This window comes from Lissotriton vulgaris, chromosome 1_1 (genome assembly GCF_964263255.1).
Source record: "Lissotriton vulgaris chromosome 1_1, aLisVul1.2, whole genome shotgun sequence".
NCBI classification, from domain to species: domain Eukaryota; kingdom Metazoa; phylum Chordata; class Amphibia; order Caudata; family Salamandridae; genus Lissotriton; species Lissotriton vulgaris.
In genome coordinates this window covers 158838262-158859910 of record NC_141685.1, presented here as the reverse complement: position 1 = coordinate 158859910, position 21649 = coordinate 158838262, and the positions used below count along the sequence as shown (strand labels likewise).

The 21649-nt window shown below is 46.2% G+C and overlaps 1 protein-coding gene across 4 annotated transcripts; it reads right to left on the bottom strand.

Moving 5' to 3' along the window:
- Positions 1-16383: 16383 nt before the first annotated feature.
- LOC147737945 (uncharacterized) lies at positions 16384-20797 on the bottom strand. 4 transcript variants are annotated; one of them, XM_086949389.1, is made up of 2 exons: positions 19439-20797; positions 16384-19354 (listed from the first exon to the last, which is right to left on the bottom strand). In XM_086949389.1, the coding sequence occupies exons 1-2, from the start codon at positions 20302-20304 to the stop codon at positions 17890-17892; spliced, it is 2331 nt and encodes a 776-aa protein (XP_086805515.1). In that variant the 5' UTR covers positions 20305-20797; the 3' UTR covers positions 16384-17889. The 4 variants fall into 4 exon arrangements, with proteins under 4 accessions (XP_086805515.1, XP_086805576.1, XP_086805591.1 ...); XM_086949450.1 differs by having other exon boundaries at positions 16384-19166; positions 19503-20797; XM_086949465.1 differs by having other exon boundaries at positions 16384-18812; positions 18897-20369.
- Positions 20798-21649: the final 852 nt, after the last annotated feature.

The window sequence follows — 21649 nt, the reverse complement described above, 5'->3', positions numbered from 1 at the left end:
TGCACACAGATAATCAATCATGGTAATTAAGAAATCATTTTTAGAAGCATTAAATGTGAACTGTAACTCATCCAAGCATGTTTTTTTTTCAAGAGACCACTTCTTCCTTTTCCGTCTTCATACTGCTTTTCAATAACGGTTTTTGTTTTGGCATTTATAAAAACAGAAGAGTTCAGGTCTTACAATCAATATTCTGCTTAGGCCGCATGTGGAGAGCAGGGTACGTGCACACTCCAGTACGGATGACAGCGCTAGGTCAGGTGTAACATGAAAACGAAGCACAGAACTCCCATGATCGCTATTAGGTGACCTCAAGCATGCCACAATGTACTAAAGAAACAGCCCATGGAAAATAAAATGCAATCGTTTAGACACAAACGCAGTCATGTAGATAAGAACCGGAGTAGGTGCAAAACAAGAGGGTTCGGTATTAAATACACTCATATCACTGCTAAACAATTCCCAAGCAGGCCTCTGCAACAGGTTATGAAATAATTGCATAACATTATGATGTGAATGCGGAGCCCACACACTGCCCAGGTGAACAGAAGGGCCCTGCACACATTTGTTTTCATAGTTGCTGTCAAGGAGAGCTACTACATAGATACTGAGCACGTGAACTGCGCTGAATTAAGTTCGCTAGAAGAAACCAAGAGAACCCGTTTACTAAATAGATTAACTCAGTCTAAAAACAAAGCTACATTGGCACAACTTAGCTGAATAGCTTAGACAATTGTGACAAATGAGGCCTCTATCTTTATAACAATGGAATAAGACACCTGCAATGTATTCGCATGTCTTGTAAAAAAAGAAAAAAACTCTAACACACACGCTAGTTACATGATGAAAGAGAGCGCACAACGGGAACGTCGTACCACATATAAATCAAGGACAATTTGCAATTAAAGAAATTTTAACTTTTTAAGGATACTACAAATTGAAGATATTTTCCATTCTTACTGAACGATGCCTCTCCAGTAAGCAAAAACATAGCCGGGACTGCATAGAAGAGGGTTTCGCTGTGAATAAGCAGCACAACCTTTTACTATTTAGTACAAACAACTCAGGTCACAAACTGGCACTGAAAGCATTAGGACCGGCAGCACTGGCAGTGCGCTAGCACTATTAATAAAATGTAAAGTACACTTTGAAGAAAACTGATACCTCTCGAGGAGCAGCAATTCTACGGGCCGGACCTCGCCGCAATGACTACCTCCGACAATCAACACTCTCCCGCTGCTTTGCACCACATCAGGGTTTGCATTTCTCTGCTGCTTTCTTGTTCACCTCCCCCTTCAGGGGCTCACTCATAAAACAAGGAAAGAAGCAGGTTGTAGTCACAATAAAGTCACAAACCATCAGGTGTGACCCACACAGGGGTCTCGGACTCAATGGATGGGGTCTGAGGACAGAGGGGGTGTTTCTCCCACACATGGGTCTCTCACTCAGTGTATGGGGTCTGATGGAGGGGGTATATCACCCACACATGGGTCTCTGACTCAGTGGATGGGGTCTGAGGATGGAGGGGGTATTTCACCCACAGATGGGTCTCTCACTCAGTGGAGCGGGTCTGAGGATGGAGGGGATATTTTACCCACACAGGGATCTCTCACTCAGTGGACGGGGTCTGAGGATGGAGGGGATATTTCACCCACACAGGGGTCTCTCACTAAGTGGATGGGGTCTGAGGACGGAGGGGGTATTTCACCCACACAGGGACGGTGGCGAGGTCAGCAGAGCGAAGATGGCGGTTCGGGGTGTGGAAGCTGAGTCGTCTGTTTATGTACGCTGGTCCAGTGTTGTGGAGTGCCTTGTATGCTTGGGCGAGGAGCTTGTAGGATATCCTCTTGACCGGGAGCCCGTGCAGGTCTCTCAGGTGGGATGTGATTTGGCTGTGCGGGGGATGTCGAGGCTGAGGCATGCAGAGGCATTCTGAATGCGTTGTAGTCATTTCTGGAGTTTGGCCGAGGTTCCTGCGTAGAGGGCATTGGCGTAGTCCTGCCTGCTGGTGACGAGGGACTGGGTGACTGTCCTTCTGGTTCCGGTGGGGATCCGTCTGTAGATCTTGCGGAGCATGCAGAGGGTGTTGAGGCAGGAGGAGGATACGGTGTTGACTTGCTGGATCCTTGACAGCGATGAGTCCAGAATGGACCCCAGATCGCGTGCGTGGTCGGTGGGAGTCAGTGCAGCTCCTATTGTGGCCGGCATTCAGGAGTCGTCCCAGGTGGACAGGGTGCAGCCGTCTTGTCCGAGTATAGTTTCAGGCAGCTGTTCTTCATCCATTCGGCGACGGCCTTCATGAAGGAGAGGATCAGCTGGGTGTCGTTTGCATATGAGATGATGTTGAGGTCATGCGATCGGGCTTTGTGGGTGAGCGGTGCCATGTAGACGTTGAAGAGTGTCGGGCTGAGGGATGATCCTTGGGGACCACCACAGATGATCTTGGTGACTTTTGATCGTAACAGAGGGAGGCGGACACTCTGTGTTCTGCCAGTGAGGAAGGAGGTGGTCCAGTCCATGGCTTAGTCGCGGATCCCTGCGTTGTGGAGGCGTGTGCATAGGGTGTGGAGGCAGGCGGTGTGAAAGGTGGCAAAAGGTCCAGGAGGATGAGGGTGCAGTTTCTCCGTTCTCCAGCAGGTTCGTGATGTTATCGGTGGTGGCTATGGTTGCTGTGGAATCCGGATTGGGATGGGTCCAGGATGTTGTTCTCCTCGAGGAAGAGGATCAGTTGCCTGTTGACAATCTTCACGATGACTTTCGCCGGTACGGGAGTAGGAAGATGAGCCGGAAGTATTTGAGGTCCTTAGGGTTCGCCTTGGGTTTCTTGAGTAGGGCGTTGATCTCAGTGTGCTTCCAGCTCTCTGGGAAAGTGGCAGTCTTGAAGGAATTATTTATGATCTTGCGGAGATGGGGTGCGATGGTGGAGCTTGCTTTGTTGAAGATGTGGTGCCGGCAGGGGTCTGCTGGTATGCCGGAGTGGATGGCGTTCATGATTTTGATGGCGTTGTCGTCGTTGACATTGGTACAGGAGAGCAGGGGGTTGGTGTGGCTGGGGGCGGTGAGTCTGAGGTGTCGGTGGCTGTCGGGGGGGCCTGGTTGTTAAAGCTGTCACGGATGTCTGCGATCTTACAGTGGAAGAAGGTGGCTAGGGAGTCGCAGAGGTCTTGCGATGGCAGGATGTCGTTGGAATTGGAGCTGGGGTTGGAGAGTTCCTTCATGATGTTGAAGAGCTCTTTGCTGTTGTGTGCATTGTTGTAAAGCGTTCCTTGAAGGAAGTCCTTTTGACAGTTCGGATGAGTTGGTGGTGTCTGTGGATGGCACTCTTTTGGGCTGCATTGCTGTCCAGTGTTGTCTGTCGTGGTGCCACTTCATCTCGAGCCTTCGACAGGTCTGCTCAGATGCCTGGAGGTCGGCGGTGAACCAGATGGATGTTCTGTTGATGCGTCTGTTTGAGGGTTTCTTGATCGGGTGAGAGTGTTGGCACAGTTGTCGATCCCTTGCCTGAGGTTGCGGGCTGCCGTGTTGGTGTCGGCGGTGTCAGTTGGTGGGTTTCGGGCAAGGGTGGCGATTAGCTGGTCTTCGGTGACTTTGCTCTAGCTGCAGCATTGAGTCCGTTGTGTGTGGTGGTGCATGGTGGGTTTCTCGAAGGTGAAGTGCATGTAGCGGTGGTCGGTCCAGAGGAGTTTGGTGGTGTGGTTGAAGGTGACGTAGTTGCTGGCGGAGAAGATACAGTTGAACATGTGTCCGGCGGAGTGGATGGGAGTCGTGACTAGCTGTTTGAGTCCGAGGCTGTCGAGGTTGTCGAGCAGAGTGGTAGAGTTGCTGTTGAGGTGGAAGTTGAGGTCTTCGAGGCGGATGTAGCCCGTGGAAGCAAGGAAGTGCGTGCTGACCAAGTCGGGGATGGAGTTGCTGCACTGTGGCGGGGGGTCTGTAGACGAGGGTTCCTCTGAGGGTGGTGTTGGGGTCGATGTGGATCTGGAAGTGCTGGTGTTCGGCGGAGCTGAGAGTGTCATCGGTGCTGGTCGAGATTCTGAGGGTGTGGACAATGGTGATTCCTCTTCCTGCTCTGTTGGTTCGGTCCCTGCGTGTGATCTTGTAGCCGTCCAGGATGTATATGGCGATGTCGGGTGCAGAGGAGGGGTTCATCCAGGTCTCCGTCAGGAAGGCGTCGTCCGGGGAGGATGAGTCGGGTAGGTCCCAGAGTTTGATGGCGTGCTTGTGGGCAGAGCGGGTGTTGAGTAGTATGCATCTGAGGTGGTGGCGTCCTACCCCGGTGGGCAAGGTGGCGGCTTGGAGGCTGGTGAAGCTGCAGCTCCGACAGGAGAAGGGTCCTTGGGTGCGCTTCGGGGTGGCCAGGAAGCAGTTGTATGATTGGCCGGCCTTGAGTGCAAGGAGGGTGCTGGTGTGGTAGTGGCGGCAGGCGTCGCGACGTTTGGGGGGCCAGGGGGTCTGGGGTCTGGCGCTGGGCATGGATCAGGCGTGGACGAGTACAGGCAGGTTTGCATTCGGCGCACTTTCGGCACGGCAGCCATTAGAAGGGGAGGTGGAAGGGAGGAGCAGCTGGGAGACGGGAGCGGGACAAATGGGCAAGCGGGGGTAGGGGCCGCAGGGGACGCAGCGGTGTGAAGGGGAGAGAAAGGCTGGAATGCTGGAGGGCCACAGAGCAAAAAACGGGCGGAAGCAAAGAATACAAAGAAAAGGAATACAACAGTGGGCACAAAATAATACAGCAGAAGTATAATACAAAGTAATACAACAGTGGGTAAAAGATAACGCAAAAAGTAAGACAACACCAGACATATAACAGGCAAAAAGGAACAGAGCGAGCACACAGATACTTATGGCTCACCACTGGGCCACCAGGAATGAGGCACAGGCAAGAGCCTTTGGGTGGAGGAGGAACTTGAAATCGCGACAGCAGTGAGATCAGGGACATGGGCACAGACAGGTAGAGATGTGCGGCGTAGGGAGCGACCTGCCTGGATCAGGGTCAAGGGTCGCTCCTTTATCTCACTCTTGATTCATGGCTCTTTAATCCACCACCAGCCACTCTTGGCTCCTTTATATCATATTGATTCTACCTCATGGCTCTTTAATCCATCCTAGACACTCTTGGCTCCTTTATCTCACTCTTGATTGCACCTCCTGGCTCTCTAATCCACCCCTAGACACTCTTGGCTCCTTTCTCTCACTCTTGATTCCACCTCATGGCTCTTTAATCCCCCACCAGCCTCTCCCGGCTCCTTTATCTCACTCTTGATTCCACCTCATGCCTCTTTAATCCACCCCAGACACTCCTGGCTCCTTTATCTGACTCTTGATTCCATCTCATGGCTCTTTAATCCACCCCAGACTCTCTTGGCTCCTTTATCTCACTCTTGATTCCAACTCATGGCTGTTTAATCCACCCCAGCCGCTCTTGGCTCCTTTATCTCATGTTGATTCTACCTCATGGCTCTTTAATCCACCCCCAGACACTCTCGGCTACTTTATCTCACTCTTGATTGCACCTCGTGGCTCTCTAATCCACCCCTAGACACTCTCGGCTCCTTTATCTCACTCTTGATTGCACCTCCTGGCTCTCTAATCCACCCCTAGACACTTTTGGCTCCTTTATCTGACTCTTGATTCCATCTCATGGCTCTTTAATCCACGCCCAGACACTCTCGGCTCCTGTATCTCACTCTTGATTCCACCTCATGGCTCTTTAATCCACCCCAGACACTCCTGGCTCCTTTATCTCACTCTTGATTCCACCTCATGGCTGTTTAATCCACCCTAGACACTCTTGTCTCCTTTATCTCACTCTTGATTCCACCTCATGGCTCTTTAATCCACCCCAGACACTCTTGGCTCCTTTATCTTACACTTGATTCCAACTCAAGGCTCTTTAATCCACCCCAGATACTCTCGGCTCCTTTCTCCCACTCCTGATTCCACCTCATGACTCTTTAATCCACCACCAGCCACTCACAGCTCCTTTATCTCACTCTTGATTCCACCTCATGGCTCTTTAATCCACCCCAGACACTCTTGCCTCCTTTATCTCACTCTTGCTTCTACCTTGTGGCTCTATAATCCACCCCCAGACACTCTCGGCTCCTTTATCTCACTCTTGATTCCACCTCATGGCTGTTTAATCCACCCCAGACACTCTTGTCTCCTTTATCTCACTCTTGATTCCACCTCGTGGCTCTTTAATCCACCCCCAGACACTCTTGGCTCCTTTATCTCACTCTTGATTCCAACTCATGGCTCTTTAATCCACCCCCAGACACTCTTGGCTCCTTTATCTCACTCTTGATTCCAACTCATGGCTCTTTAATCCACCCCAGACACTCTTGGCTCCTTTACCTGACTCTTGATTCCACCTCATGGCTCTTTAATCCACCCCAGACACTCTTGGCTCCTTTATATCACTCTTGATTCCAACTCATGGCTCTTTAATCCACCCCCAGACACTCTCGGCTCCTTTCTCTCACTCCTGATTCCACCTCATGACTCTTTAATCCACCACCAGCCACTCACAGCTCCTTTATCTCACTCTTGATTCCACCTCATGGCTCTTTAATCCACCCCAGACACTCTCGGCTCCTTTATCTCACACTTGATTCCACCTCATGGCTCTTTAATCCACCCCAGACTCTCTTGGCTCTTTTATCTCACTCTTGATTCTACCTCATGTCTCTTTAATCCACCCCCAGACACTCCTGGTTCCTTTATCTCACTCTTGATTCCACCTTGTGGCTCTATAATCCACCCCCAGACACTCTTGTCTCCTTTATCTCACTCTTGATTCCACCTTGTGGCTCTTAAATCCACCCCCAGACACTCTTGTCTCCTTTATCTCACTCTTGCTTCCACCTTGTGGCTCTTTAATCCACACGCAGACACTCTCGGCTCCTTTATCCCACTCTTTATTCCACCTTGTGTCTCTTTAATCCACTCCCGGACACTCTCGGCTCCTTTATCCCACTCTTGATTCCACCCTCAGACACTCTGGGCACCTTTATCCCACTCTTGATCCCACCTCATGGCTCTTTAATTCACCCACAGCCACTCTCAGGTCCTTTATCTCACTCTTGATTCCACCTCATGGCTCTTTAATCAACTCCCAGACACTCTTGGCTCCTTTATCTCGCTCTTGATTCCACCTCATGGCTCTTTAATTCACCCACAGCCACTCTTGGCTCCTGTATCTCACTCTTGATTCCACCTCATGGCTCTTTAATCCACCCCAGACACTCTTGGCTCCTTTATCTCACTCTTGATTCCACCTCATGGCTCTTTATCTCACTCTTGTAGGTCCCTGCTTTCCTAGCAGGGACCTACATCTTTTCATCTTTCTCTTCCTCGTTCTTCTCCCTTGTGTGTTTTTCACTCCCTTGTTATGTGTCAAAGTCTGATGAGGAAAAATAAGTGCCAGCTCTCAAAAGGAGAGTGCTGATGGGCCCTACCTGCGACCACCGGCTGAAATTAAGCTTTAATTAACATCTTACACCTTGGTTGATAGATGAAAGAGTGTAGGGCGACCGGGCGGGGTGGGGAAAGAAGAAAATCAGACAGGAAGGAGAAGAATTAAAGGAAAGAAAACACAAAAAAGAGAATGCCGAGGAAGAGAATACAAGCGAGTCACTCCATGACCGCGTCTCCTTGACCCGTCACTGTGGACTTCAAATACAGCAAATGTCTGCGTCTTAGCTGTTGCTTCTCGCTCAAACGCTATGGTGGTCTCATGATCCTACGGTTAGGGGGTAATCTAGTCTGGCTCATGGTGGCCTCATGATCCTACGGGTGAGGGGTAATCTGGTTTGGCTCACGGTGGACTTCAATCCTACGAGAGGAGAGGTGGTAATCTGGTCTGGCTCATGTTGGTCTCATGATCCTACGGGTGGTCTGGCTCATGGTGGTCTCATGATCCTACGAGTGGTCTGGTTGATAGTGATCTCATGATCCTACGGGTGGTCTGGCTCATGGTGGTCTCATGATCCTACTGGTGGTCTGGCTCTTTCTTTCAAACATCTTGTGTCGGTGAAGATGCAGCCAAAGAATGTGATCTCTTCTTTTTCTAGTTCATGCTTGACTGGATTCAGTCAATCCAACGCTGTCCTGCTGGAGGTCTCTCCTCCTCAGTCGGGAAGCCCAGAGACTCTGGGCCTCATTTATGAGGTTTTGGGTAGGGCAGCACCACAAGGAATCTTGCTGCACTGCTCTACATCAGAACAAAAGGGCAGGAATGTGCCTTATCTATGTGATACCACGCATTCCTGTCCTTTTCCCCAGCGCAGGCGCACAATGGGCTGCCATGCGCCAACACAGGCAGCCTTTCTCCATGGTGCAATGCAAGGGGGCCTGCGTTGCAGGGTTGATTGATTTTGTGCAGGAAGGGAGACCTTCCTGCACAAAGTCAATCACAAGAGGCAATTTCCTTTGTCTATGTGTGCTACAGAATGCAGTACTAATAGAAAAAGGAAAGCACAGGGAGACATAAAAATAAATCTCCTTGTTGTGCCTCCCTAATGCCACCCCTGGGGTGGCGTTAGACTCTGACATATTCCCAGGTTCACAATGTATCGTAAATCTGAGAATGCGTCCGGTTCCAGGAGTGTTGCACCCACAGTAACACCCACGGAACGCCCGTTTCATGCAGTGCTCTGCGTGAAAGGGAGCACATATTTATAAGGCCATGAAAAGCTTTACGTGGCCTTATAAATATGCAGTGGCACATTGCGGCACTGGAACATCAAAAAAGTGAAATTCTGGTGGCACAAAAGTGCCAGTCTCTGGGTTCGACTTGCACCAGCTTGGGACCTGGCTAGGTGCCATCTGGTCAGCTCACAGCCTGAGTTGGCTTCATCTTGCCAACCACGAGCAGCATCTCCTTTTGGATTCTGGTGAAGAACGTGTTAGCCCTGTGGATCCCCCTCAGGCTGACCGATTTGCAACTTGTGCTAACGTCCATTGTCCACAATTCTGTGCCCTCCAGTTTACACTATGGGAAATGTTGGGGGACACATTTTGGCTGAGGTGGAGTTTTCTGCTTTACGACACCTTTCTTCCCATATCCTTTATTCCTCCAGTTGTCAGGAAGATTCACCATGACTGATGCAAAGCAATTCTTTCCACCCATGACTGGCCAACAGGCTGTGGTACGTGGACCATCTGCACCTCTCTTTGTGCCACCCTCTACATCTGCCTCTTAGAGTTGACCTTCTTTCTCAAGGTCCACTCTGAGAGGCAGATTGGAAAGTCTGGAGATCAAGAGGGGCAGGATACGCACCTCACCCTGCTGATCCTCCACCTTCATGTCTGGAGACTGAGAGGGGCGGGACCAGCACCTACCCGTGCAGAGCCTCCCCCTTCATGTCTGGAGACTGAGAGGGGCGGGACCAGCACCTACCCGTGTAGAGCCTCCACCTTCATGTCTGCAGATTGAGAGGGGCGGGACCAGCACCTACCCGTGCAGAGCCTCCACCTTCATGTCTGGAGACTGAGAGGGGCGGGACCAGCACCTACCCCTGCAGAGCCTCCACCTTCATGTCTGCAGATTGAGAGGGGCGGGACCAGCACCTACCCGTGCAGAGCCTCCCCCTTCATGTCTGGAGACTGAGAGTGGCGGGACCAGCACCTACCCGTGCAGAGCCTCCACCTTCATGTCTGCAGATTGAGAGGGGCGGGACCAGCACCTACCCGTGCAGAGCCTCCACCTTCATGTCTGGAGACTGAGAGGGGCGGGACCAGCACCTACCCGTGCAGAGCCTCCACCTTCATGTCTGGAGACTGAGAGGGGCGGGACCAGCACCTACCCGTGCAGAGCCTCCACCTTCATGTCTGGAGACTGAGAGGGGCGGGACCAGCACCTACCCGTGCAGAGCCTCCACCTTCATGTCTGCAGATTGAGAGGGGCATCAGAGCTCCTTCCAGCTGCCAATGGAGGTGGTCGATGTAATTTCATCACCTTGTCACTGGTCCTGCAGAGTTGTGCATTAGACGAAGGATACATAGCTGCCCTGTCCAGCATGCCTCATGCAATATGCAATCATAGTCAAATTTTTGATGAGACTGGCACATATCTTTGCACCAATTCTCTTTCTTAGGCGCCAATGGACTTGTTTTCACATTTCTGAGCCCTTCCACAAATACCAGCTTTGGTCACTGATCCTGTACACCGTTTTTTATTGCTATTATTTTGATGATATACAACAAACAACAATGCTTCGCTGTAGACGTAGTATGAACTAAGACAGTTTACAAACCATAGAACGAAATGGAGTGTCTATAGTGCCTGGAAGTAACTCGAGGGGTCGAGTCATACGTCTTCACTTTGTCTCGACGGACCCCTCACTTCTTAATTCACATGAGCACCTATTCACATCTTTAGTCTACAGCGAAAGATTGCTACTTGTTTTCTGCTGTTCCCCGAGGTTCCTGCTCTAGCAGTTTGGGTATACCTTTGTTCTCTTTATAGCATCACTTCGTTGCGGCACATCAGTGAGTTACAGGCACTGAGCATGCGGTCGCCCTTCACATGCTTCTTCCTGGAGGAATTATTCCTCAGAACTACATCGACTCTCGTTCCCAAGGTGGTGGTCTCTTTCCTTCTGAGGCGATCTGTCACCCTTCCCACCTTCTACCCCCAAAGGAGGTGAGATCATATCAGTAAGAGCCCCAAAAGGAAGACTATTTTTATATTGACCCTAGGTGCGGACTGTAGATGCTGCAAGAAGGGTACCTCTACCCAGAAGAGGGCCTTATCTTATTGCATCATCTTCTGCATCACAAAGGAACTGACTAAGGGAATCCACGCTCAGTCCTCCAGAACAAAGGGGCATATTATCAAGGAGTAACGATATTTATAGCTAAATGCGCTTAGTGCATTTTTTTATTACCGCTTGCTATCGCCGGATATTATCGCAGAGATAACGTGGTTTATCTCCAATGCGATAAAATATCCGGCGATAGCAGCTCAATGCAAGAATATCACTGGAAATCCAGCGATATTCTTACATTAACGCCAATGGGTGCTTAATGTGATAATCCACCCCCCCCCCCCCCCCCCCCCCATTGACTATACAGGTAAGTCAACTTTTTAGCAGGCGTTGGATTCTAGCGATAATCGCGCTTAGCACAATTTTTTTTATCGCTTTGCCTGCCTTGATAATAGGGGATAGCTGTGTTAGCGACTGGTTTCAGTCGCTAACAGTTTGGGTACGCCCACTTTGCATGTCATTAGTGATAAATATCGCTGACATGCAAAGCGTGCCCCAAACCTGCAGCTATTGCCTATAAGCTGTCACTAACTGCTGTTAGCGACAGCTTGCTAATAGGGCGATACAAATATTGCCGCTTTAGCGGGAAAAAGTCCAGCTAAAGCGGCGATATCGCCCTTGCTAATATGCCCTCAGAGTCCTCTGCATCAGCACTCGTCAGGGGTGTTCCTGTGACTGAGATTTACTGTGCGGTGACATGGACTTCCCTCCTCCACACCTTCACTAAGCGTTAATGCATGGATTCAGAGGAGAGGAGGGATGGCCAGTTCAGGCGTTCAGTGCTTCAGGGTCTTTAACAGCGTTATTTTATACCGTAATGACTCTTGGTTTGGTTCAAGAATCATGGAAGTCTTCCATAACTGTGGTGATTCACAAGAAAGGGGGGAGAGACAACCCCTCCAACTATCGGTTAATTTCCCAATTAGGCAACATTGGAAATATCTTTGGGAAACTCTTACAGTCCCGACTCAAGACCTGGACAGAGGAAAAAAATATTCTCTCTAACCCTCAGGCTGGATCCTGAAAAGGCCAAAGTAGAATCGACCCGGCTCTGAGATTGTACATGATCTGTATGAAGTTTGTGTTCCTGGAAACTCCCCACTCTACTTGGTCTTCAGAGACCTATAAACAGCATTCTATTCTGTCGCCACTCCGTCCTTTGGAATCTTCTGAAGGAAGGAGGTTCCCAAGCAACTATTTGAGTATCCGAAAGGATCTGCCCGCGGCAATCATTCCAGAGTAAGATTTAGTGTAAAAGGAGAATGCACAGAGAAGTTTGAAATAAACATTGACATTGGGCAGGGTTGCGTACTTGCCCCAGCTTTATTCAACATTCACATCAAGGGAACTGATTCTGTCTGGAATCTTCGTCTTGATGTTCCGATATTGGAGAAGGAGAAAATTCCGATCCCGGTGGTTGCAGATGATGCAGTAACATTAGCGCGTACTGAAAAATCAATGCATCAACTTTTGGAAGGCTTTGAGCTATTCTGTAAGGTACAAAAGTTAATAATCAATAAAGAGAAAAATATATGATAATTATTCCTAAATCAAAATCTTTGTTGACATTCAGGATTAATGGTAAACCAAGTACCAACTAAGCGACTTAAAACATGACTACCTTTGCATGCGAATGGATGACCATTTATATTGAAAGCTCATGTGGCGAAGGCGAAAACAAACTTGACACCACTATTCTACATTTTGCTAACTCAAGCAGCGAGAGACCAATAATCTAGCACAGATGCATTCAAGATAAATGCACGTGTGGCCTGCCCTTATGGTACTGAACTGTGGGATTTTACGAAAGTTCAGGCTCTTCTTAAACTGGGAAACATCTTCTTGTGACATGTACTAAACCTGGGTCCTGAAACCCCAATGAAAGTATTAAGAGCTGAGCTGGGGTTCACCGGAGGATCTCACCCCGTAAGATAATGGATGCGAGTGTGGTCAAATCTATCCTTTGCATCATATAGAATGGTCCCGCAGGAACTGCAACGATGCAGAATTACAATAGTTTACCCCGGTTCAAGCACGTTAAGAACATTCTAATATACACTTGTTGGGTAGAGCTTTAAAATAATCTGGAACTGATGAATAAGGCAACAATAGAACTGGTTAAAAAGAAATATTGGACATGCCATTCCCTGCTGAGAAAATGGCTATATATCTTTATATCTCATGTTCAGATTAGGCACTCTTCAGGGAGGGGCCTTTACTAAATCATGGATAAAGACCCTGGAGGCGGATCTGACAAATGTACCTGTAAATAATGGGTCCCTGAGTCATTTATGCATTTTATGCAGCTGTTTGATATGTCACTTAAAATCCAAAGGTACGACCTATGTCCACTTTTTCTAACACGTAATCTGAGATGCTGCAGCGCAGCACTTTTCTTATGTTATAGAACTGATCGTATGGAGATTTGCCAGGCAGTTGCTTTGTATATGCAGACCTGCCATAGACAGCAGCGAAGGAAGTGGGTACAAACCATAAACCAACTATAGTGATGGTTTGGTCATTTTCTGTTTGTCTCTGGGGGCTGTGCTCGTCCTTTGACATATTTGCCTTCATAAACTGGAGCGTAGCTCGACTCCAGCATGAAAGGCACTGGAGAGCCTTATGGACTGGACAGAGTATCGAGAGGTATTGTTGCACATTTCTACTTGTACCTGCACTTTATAAAATGCTCGCTTAGGTGTTGGCCGTCTATTGGCCCATATCTGAGGGTTTAATTTCCACCCGGCTGTCAGCAAAACTGAAACTATTTGGTCAATCCTTGTTTTTTTAACACACTAGGTAACGTCTGCGCAGCAGGCTTGTGCTCTTCTTTTATTTCTGATGTTTATAAGACAGCGGTCAGGCTTGCTAGGGGTTTACTTGCTCTGAGTAGGAAACAAGCAGACAGAGACGCCGGTATCTGCACCTATGTACGTGCTTGTTAGCTGGTACGCTTTGTAAGACCTAATGACCGCTCTATCTAATTGATTGGTTTTAATAGTGATGTACGTCATCCATTTGCAGTAGGATTTTACTTCAGATCATGGATTATGCGCAAAGTGTAGTATTTGTATGAACGGTGCTTAAGTCGTTTTAAATCAACAAGAATTGTGATTGTTTTATTATCTGCTGTAAATAACGCTGACAATAAACCTTTGCTATCAAGTACCACACCTGCAGGAATTCTGATTCTAATTCTGCGTGCTCTGATATCCACACCTTCAAACATGGAGTCCCACAAGGCTCAATTTTAAGTCCATTACTTTTTAATTTATACATGAGCCCTCTTGCAAAAATAGCTAAGGAAACCGGACTAATAATGTTCTCCTATGCTGATGATTCTCAGCTTCTCTTTTCCCTTCCACCAATAGGCAATAATGATCCATCCACATTAAGAGTAGGACTTACCAAAATCGCTGGATGGATGAGAAATAACTTCCTGAAATTAAACGGTGAAAAAACCGAACTTATTATCTTGGGAAGAAATAAAGAACTCTGGGGACCCCAACATTGGCCCCCGGAAATGGGCTCCCCTCCAATTCCAACTAACCAAGCCCGAAACCTAGGCTTTGTTGTTGATGACACACTCAGTATGCACCAGCAGGCCATTAAAACATCAGCCACATGTTTCGTCATCCTGAAGTGGCTAAAGAAAATCTGCTGGATGCTACCGGATCATACTAAGAAAACTGTCATTAACGCCCTAATAACATCAAGATTAGACTACGCCAATGTGCTATACTTGGGGTCCAACAAAGCCACAGTCCGCAAACTGCAAACTGTGCAGAATGCAGCTGCTAGGCTGTTAGGTAAAATTCCTATCCATGCGCCCACTACCAAACTAATACGTGAATTGCATTGGCTAAAAATTGAGAACAGAATCAAATTCAAATCATTATGCCTCATGCACAAAATCTCAACAAACAAAGCGCCTAAATACCTACGAAATCTGGTACAATGTTACCTTCCATCTAGGACGCTGAGATCTGCAACAGCGAATAAATTTGTTGTGCCCAAAATAAAACTATCACGCATGGGAGGCAAATCCTTCGCGTACCTTGGTCCCTCCCTGTGGAACTCCATGCCACAAGCTCTGCGCTCAGAGACTAATTACATCAAATTCAGAAAAGCCATAAAAACCTGGCTATTTAACGTCTAAGTCAGCTGTCCAATTACTCTTCACTGAATCACAAGCGCCGGGAAACCCTTTGTTGGGTAGCTGTTTGCGCTATACAAAATAAATAAAATAATAAATAAATAAATAAATAAATGCTCAGTGGGTTGTGCGAAGCTAGATTTAACATGGTCATCTGTGGAAGTGTGTCCCTCCAGAAATCAGAGTAGATCATACAGTGGGGGTCAAGAAAGGTTTATTTAAGTATCACAGATGCAGAGACCCCATCCATCATCAAGCTAAGACCAACGGACAAATGTCTCCATTCCAGCTCACGGCCTAGCAACCATCCCCACATTCCAGAATATCATGACACAGGACGTCACACCTTCTCCCTCCTTACATATAGGGAGGAGTCACTTTAGTCTGGTGCTCAATTACATGTGTAGATGTGTCTGGTGGTGCCTGATAACTGAAAGGCACGCATTTGTTTACATACAATTTCAAATATGTCTGATTTATTATTCCCATTACCGCGCTTTCAACCTTGAGAAGGCCCATCCTAGACCAGTGTGTGGACAAAACACATGCTGACAAATCGAGGACAAAGGGATTGGGACATGGTCTAGGGACACTGACAACAAATCCTACATCAAACCTCACGTTTAACTGATGAAGCGCAAAGAGCGATATAAAGCGATATACTGAGAAAAAGTAACCTTGAGAATTGCTGCAAACTAAAGTAAATTAAAAAAAAACTGATAAAAGAACTAAATATCCACAGCTGTGAGACCTAGAAGTCGATTATTTCTCAATATAGCCCTAGTTTATGATTACCTTACAGTGCTCACATTATCATCCGCGCTAGAAGAGATGGGAGCCTGGGGTGTCTGGTCACAGAAGCTCATTTACATACAAAGGGGGTGACAACCTGTTTACAACGCACAGTACAGCTTGTACACAGAAAAGGGTAAAGTCTTGTGTCTCTTTTTTTCATTTTCTTTAATATATCCTGCACCTCGCTCTCTTCTCTTTCTCTCTCATTTCAATTCATCATAAATTAGTCAAATTCACTATTGCTTTATCAGCATGGTACAAGTCGGGGGTAGCCATACTTTGAAGGGTTCCCCCCACTATTATCTAGAAACGGGACTCAGTTCCACCTAGCTCCTTAGCCTGCGACTGATAATTGTTACTTTGTGCCCCAGCACTGCAGACACAGGCCTCTGAGTGTTTGTTTGTGTGAGTGGTGCAAGAGAGGAACAGAGAACTTGACAAAATTTGCCCTTCTAGTGCTTAATACACTGAAAATGTGAAACAGTTTGGGGCTTAGGGGATGGATAAAGAATAACGTCAAGAAACAAACGCAAATTAAAAGCACATTTTATTTATACTCTGAAAACTGTTTAAAAATTTAATTTCTAAGTTTCACATATCTGTTTAAAAATATTTACACTTTCAGTCATTTCGGAGTTTAGTTGCAAACTAATAGTGGGAAAAACACATGATATATAAAAACTGAAACCAAAAACTTATTTTTACATTATTTTATGTTTCTTGTTTTGTGTTTTTAAAACAGGCCGTCAACCTTTCACGTGAAAATTAGTATAAGGGCCTGAAATCACTTCTTGTGATGTCACTACATGTGACGTCACTGTGATTTGCATATGATAATGGCCTCCTTCACTATTTTCCTTACTTGTGCGTTGTTTATTGGCATGACATGGGTCTATAGGTATTAAAAATAAACATATAAATTCACAGGTGTTCAGTCCATTTCTCTGGTGATGTCACACATTGACATGAATTCGGCTGCTTCTTCTATTTTTAGGTGAGTACAAATAACGTGCAGTTCCCCCTCTTTCCATTTTTCTCTATTTCTCGCCCCTTTCTTTGTCTCTCTCGCTCTGTTTATCTCTCACCCTCTCTATCTTCCACACACTCCTGTTAGCGTTAGCTTCATGAATGTCACTGCTACTTCTGGCATTCATACGACAAATCCTTTAGAACATTGGAGGACAAGGGACAATCAAGTGTGGAAGACGAGTTGCTGGGACTGCAACTGATTGTCCAGTCACATATATACTTTTGATGTGGGATTTCGCTATTTCACCACATTCTTCAAACATGGTCGACTGCTTACAATGGCTCAATTCTGGTAAAAAGTAGAGTTTGGCAAGTCACAAAATGAATAGGGTGAGCCATGTCGGAGAGGAGCCACGGGTCACACTTAGTTATAAGGCCCGAGGCACGAGCTGATCCATCAACCGATAACAGAATGTAAAAGATGCAGCAAACATTACTTAACCCCTTCGGTGCTCATGACGGAACGGTTCCATCATGAGCGTTGGTTGGCCTGTGCTCACGACGGAACCGTTCCGTCATGAGTCCATAGGTTCTTTAGAACCTTCAGCACTGCAGCGGAATTCGCGCAGCACTGAAGGGGTTAGAAACAAGGTATATGCTCTTTTATATCTCAAAACAGGTTATTTCTTGAACACTTGTGCTTCGCTTTAGTTCATCACATATACTGCAGTGGCATTTGTTAATAGTAATATCTACATTTTACCAATGAAGTTTCCCATCTCCAGAGCTCTGAGAGCATGTCCACTCTGGGTGTGTTTGGCTTATAGGTTTTGTCACTAATCCGACAAGTTAGCTGAAAATATCGTTGTTAGTCCCAGTATTGTTCAGTGTTGCTTTTACAGATGGTGTGGTCAGGTGCGATTGAATGTTTTTCTTTGTGTCTCTTCTTCACCAAATAAAAATCAACAATTTTTCTTTTCTTTTAGTTCACATTGTGCTAGCCTCCCACTGTGTATCCTGGTATATCATGCTGCTTTGCTATGTGTACGGAAGTGAACAATCACTGAAAACAAACACATTTATAATTCTGTAAATACTGTTATCTGTTTTCCTTCTTTACTGCTAGTCCGGTCTTCTATCACCTGGCATTTTAATGTCCCACATAATTTGAATTGAATCTTTTTCCGTAATTCATTCCTCTCACAATAACTGCACTGTTCTGCTCTTGTCTATGTCCTCAGATGGGTCAGTATTATTTTTGATGTTCTTAAGTTCTTTCCGGAGTCTCTGTGTTTGCTGATGTGTTTGGAGGTTTGATAAGTGACTAAAGCTCTTCCCGCATTCACTGCCGCTGAATAGTTTTTTCCCCGTGTGTGTTCGCTGATGACTTTGAAGGTGTGATAACTGACTAAAGCACTTTGCACATTCACAGCACTTGAATGTTTTTTCTCCTGTGTGTGTTCGCTGATGAATCCTTAATGCTGAAGAGCCGCGAAAACTACTGTTACATTCACTACAATGATAGGGTTTCTCCCCTGTGTGTGTTCGCTGATGTGTTTGGAGGTTTGATAAGTGACTAAAGCTCTTCCCACATTCACTGCAGTTGAATGGTTTTTCCCCTGTGTGTGTTCGCTGATGACTTTGTAGCACTGATAATTGACTAAAGCTCTTTACACATTCACTGCACTTGAATGGTTTTTCTCCTGTGTGAGTTCGCTGATGATACCTTAATGCTGAAGAGCTGCGAAAACTACTGTCACATTCACTACAATGATAGGGTTTCTCCCCTGTGTGTGTTCGCTGATGTGTTTGGAGGTTTGATAAGTGACTAAAGCTCTTCACACATTCACTGCAGTTGAATGGTTTTTCCCCTGTGTGTGATTGCTGATGTATTTGTAGCACTGATAATTGACTAAAGCTCTTCAGACATTCACTGCACTTGAATGGTTTTTCTCCTGTGTGAGTTCGCTGATGAATCCTTAATGCTGAAGAGACGCGAAAACTACTGTTACATTCACTACAATTAAAGGGTTTTTCCCCTGTGTGTGTTCGCTGATGTGTTTGGAGGTTTGATAAGTGACTAAAGCTCTTCCCACATTCACTGCAGTTGAATGGTTTTTCCCCTGTGTGTGTTCGCAGATGTCTTTGTAGCACTGATAATTGACTAAAGCTCTTTAGACATTCATTGCACTTGAATGGTTGTTCACCTGTGTGAGTTCGCTGATGATACCTTAATACTGTAGAGCTGCGAAAACTACTGTCACATTCACTACAATGATAGGGTTTTTCCCCTGTGTGTGTTCGCTGATGTGTTTGGAGGTTTGATAATTGACTAAAGCTCTTGACACATTCATTGCACTTGAATGGTTTTTCTCCTGTGTGAGTTTGCTGATGAATCCTTAATGCTGAAGAGCTGCGAAAACTACTGTCACATTCACTACAATGATAGGGTTTTTCCGCTGTGTGTGTTCGCTGATGTGTTTGGAGGTTTGATAAGTGACGAAAGCTCTTCCCACATTCACTGCAGTTGAATGGTTTTTCCCCTGTGTGTGTTCGCAGATGACTTTGTAGTGTTGATAATTGACTAAAGCTCTTTAGACATTCATTGCACTTGAATGGTTTTTCTCCTGTGTGAGTTCTCTCATGACACCTTAATGCTGAAGAGCTGCGAAAACTACTGGCACATTCACTACAATGATAGAGTTTTTCCCCCTTGTGTGTTCGCTGATGACTTTTTAGGTCTGATAACCGTCTAAAGCACTTTGCACATTCACTGCACTTGAATGGTTTTTCCCCTGTGTGTGTTTGCTGATGGGTTTGTAGATTTTCGAATCGATTACAGCTCTTCCCACATTCACTGCACTGGTATGGTTTTTCCTTCGAGTGTATTCGCTGATGTCTTTGTAGGTGATCTAATCGACTAAAGCTCTTCCCACATTCACTGCATTTAAATTGCTTTTCTCCTGTGTGTGTTCGCAGATGATTTTGTAGGTGTGATGACTTACTGAAGCACTTTGCACATTCACTGCACTTGATTTTTTTTTCTCCTATGTGGTTCCACAGATGGCTTTGTAGGTGTGACAAGAAAGTAAAACACTTTGCACATTCACTGCACTTGAATGGTTTTTCCCTTGTGTGTGTTTGTTGATGTCTTCGTAGGTTTGATAATCGACTAAAGCTCTTGACACATTCACTGCACTTGAATGGTTTATCTCCTGTGTGCGTTGGCAGATGAATCCTTAATGCTGAAGAGTAACTAAAACTACGGTCACATTCACTACAATGATAGGGTTTTTCCCCCGTGTGTGTTCGTTGATGACTTTGTAGCTTTGATAATCGACTAAAGCTCTTCACACATTCACTGCATGTAAATGACTTTTCCCTTGTGTGTGTTTGATTATGTCTTTGAAGGTGTGATAACTGACTAAAGCACTTTACACGTTCACTGCACTTGAATGGTTTTTGTCCTGTGTACGTGTGCTGATGAAGCTTGAGTAGTGATGACAAACTAAAGCACTTGCTACATGTGTATGAATCTTCTTTCTTGGTTAGTCTCTGTGGGTCAGATATATATTTATCTACATCCCTTGACTGTATTTCCTGAGGGGCCAACATGGCTGTTAAAGCACTTGTGTGTTTCTCACACACTTTATATGTGCGCAGTATTTTGTACGTTTGATTTCTGTTTTAACAATAAAATACAATAGCCACCAAATATTTGCCACACTCCTAATACGTAGAATGTGTCTTTGTAAGGGATTGTGCCTTTAGATTGGATTATGGCTGTGCACGCTGGCAGGTAAAGATGTATCTTCCTTCTGCCGGTTCAAATTTGGACAGTCTGTTGTATAGTAGATAGAAGAGCTCCTCTTTCCATTACCCGACAGTTGTCTGACTCCGCTCTGTTGTGCTTTCCGCTTGTTACTGTGGTTTGGCCAGAAAGAGTTTACAATTCACCTAGAGCACGGAATGATGGCTTGTCTTCCTTTTAGAAAATAGAGCACTGCGATAATCACATCATACTGATACATGTATCAAAGTTAGTATTTGACCGTTGTTTATACAGGAGGTGGTTTGTTATTGTTGTTGCCTTAATTTTCCTAAAGGTCATTTATTCGTCTTTTGGCATGGAGGTACACAGCTCAGCGTCTTACAATCACTGAACTGCCCTTGACGCTTCATCCGGGATCCGTCAGTTTGTGTGCAGGTTCCTCTGTCGCCGACTGCGCTGATGTTTTCCTTAATATTGTAGCTCAATATTTCTGCTATTATTGAAGATTTACAGCATTCGCTTCATTATTGATGGTCATTTCATACAATCAAGGCTTGTTTTCTGTTGGATGTAAAGATATTTAAAATTACTAAATTGAAACAAAATGGAATGAGAATGTATAATATATAACTTGTTGTAAAAGACATTTCTGGGGAGATTTACCAAATCTCCACGCAATGCAGCGCAGGCCTCCCCCTGCGAGGCTGCGCTGCGTGACAGGGAGGGAGCAGGAGAGCCCCATATTTTCAAAGATATGGCTCTCTCCTTCCCTTTCCCTTGCGCTGGCACTGATTACAGCGGCCGTGCGCCATGCACACACCTTAGCACCAGAGCGCTAGGGTGTTTGTGTGTGTGAGTCCAGCATAGGTTTTGTACAGGAAGTACACCCTTCCTGTACAAAATACTATGCCTAGACATGAGGGAAACCTTTTCCAACTTTGTATGATTGTTACACAGTGCAGCACGCATGCAAAGTCAGAAAAGGAAGGAGAAATGAAAGCATTTCTCCTTCCAAGCGCCTAGTTTAAAAGCGTGCAGTTTTTTCACGCTAAACCCAATCTACTGTATTTGGTAAATTGAGTTTAGCGTGAGAAACAATGGGTGGTTGCACGGGAACACCCATGCACCACCATTGGCAGGCTCCAAGGTGCAAAGTAACGTGAAGCAGTGCAATGCGATGCTTCACAT

Bases quoted from the DNA above. Each gene is read 5' to 3' on its own strand.
- LOC147737945 (XM_086949339.1), bottom strand. From the start codon at position 20,304: ATGTTGGCCCCTCAGGAAATACAGTCAAGGGATGTAGATAAATATATA.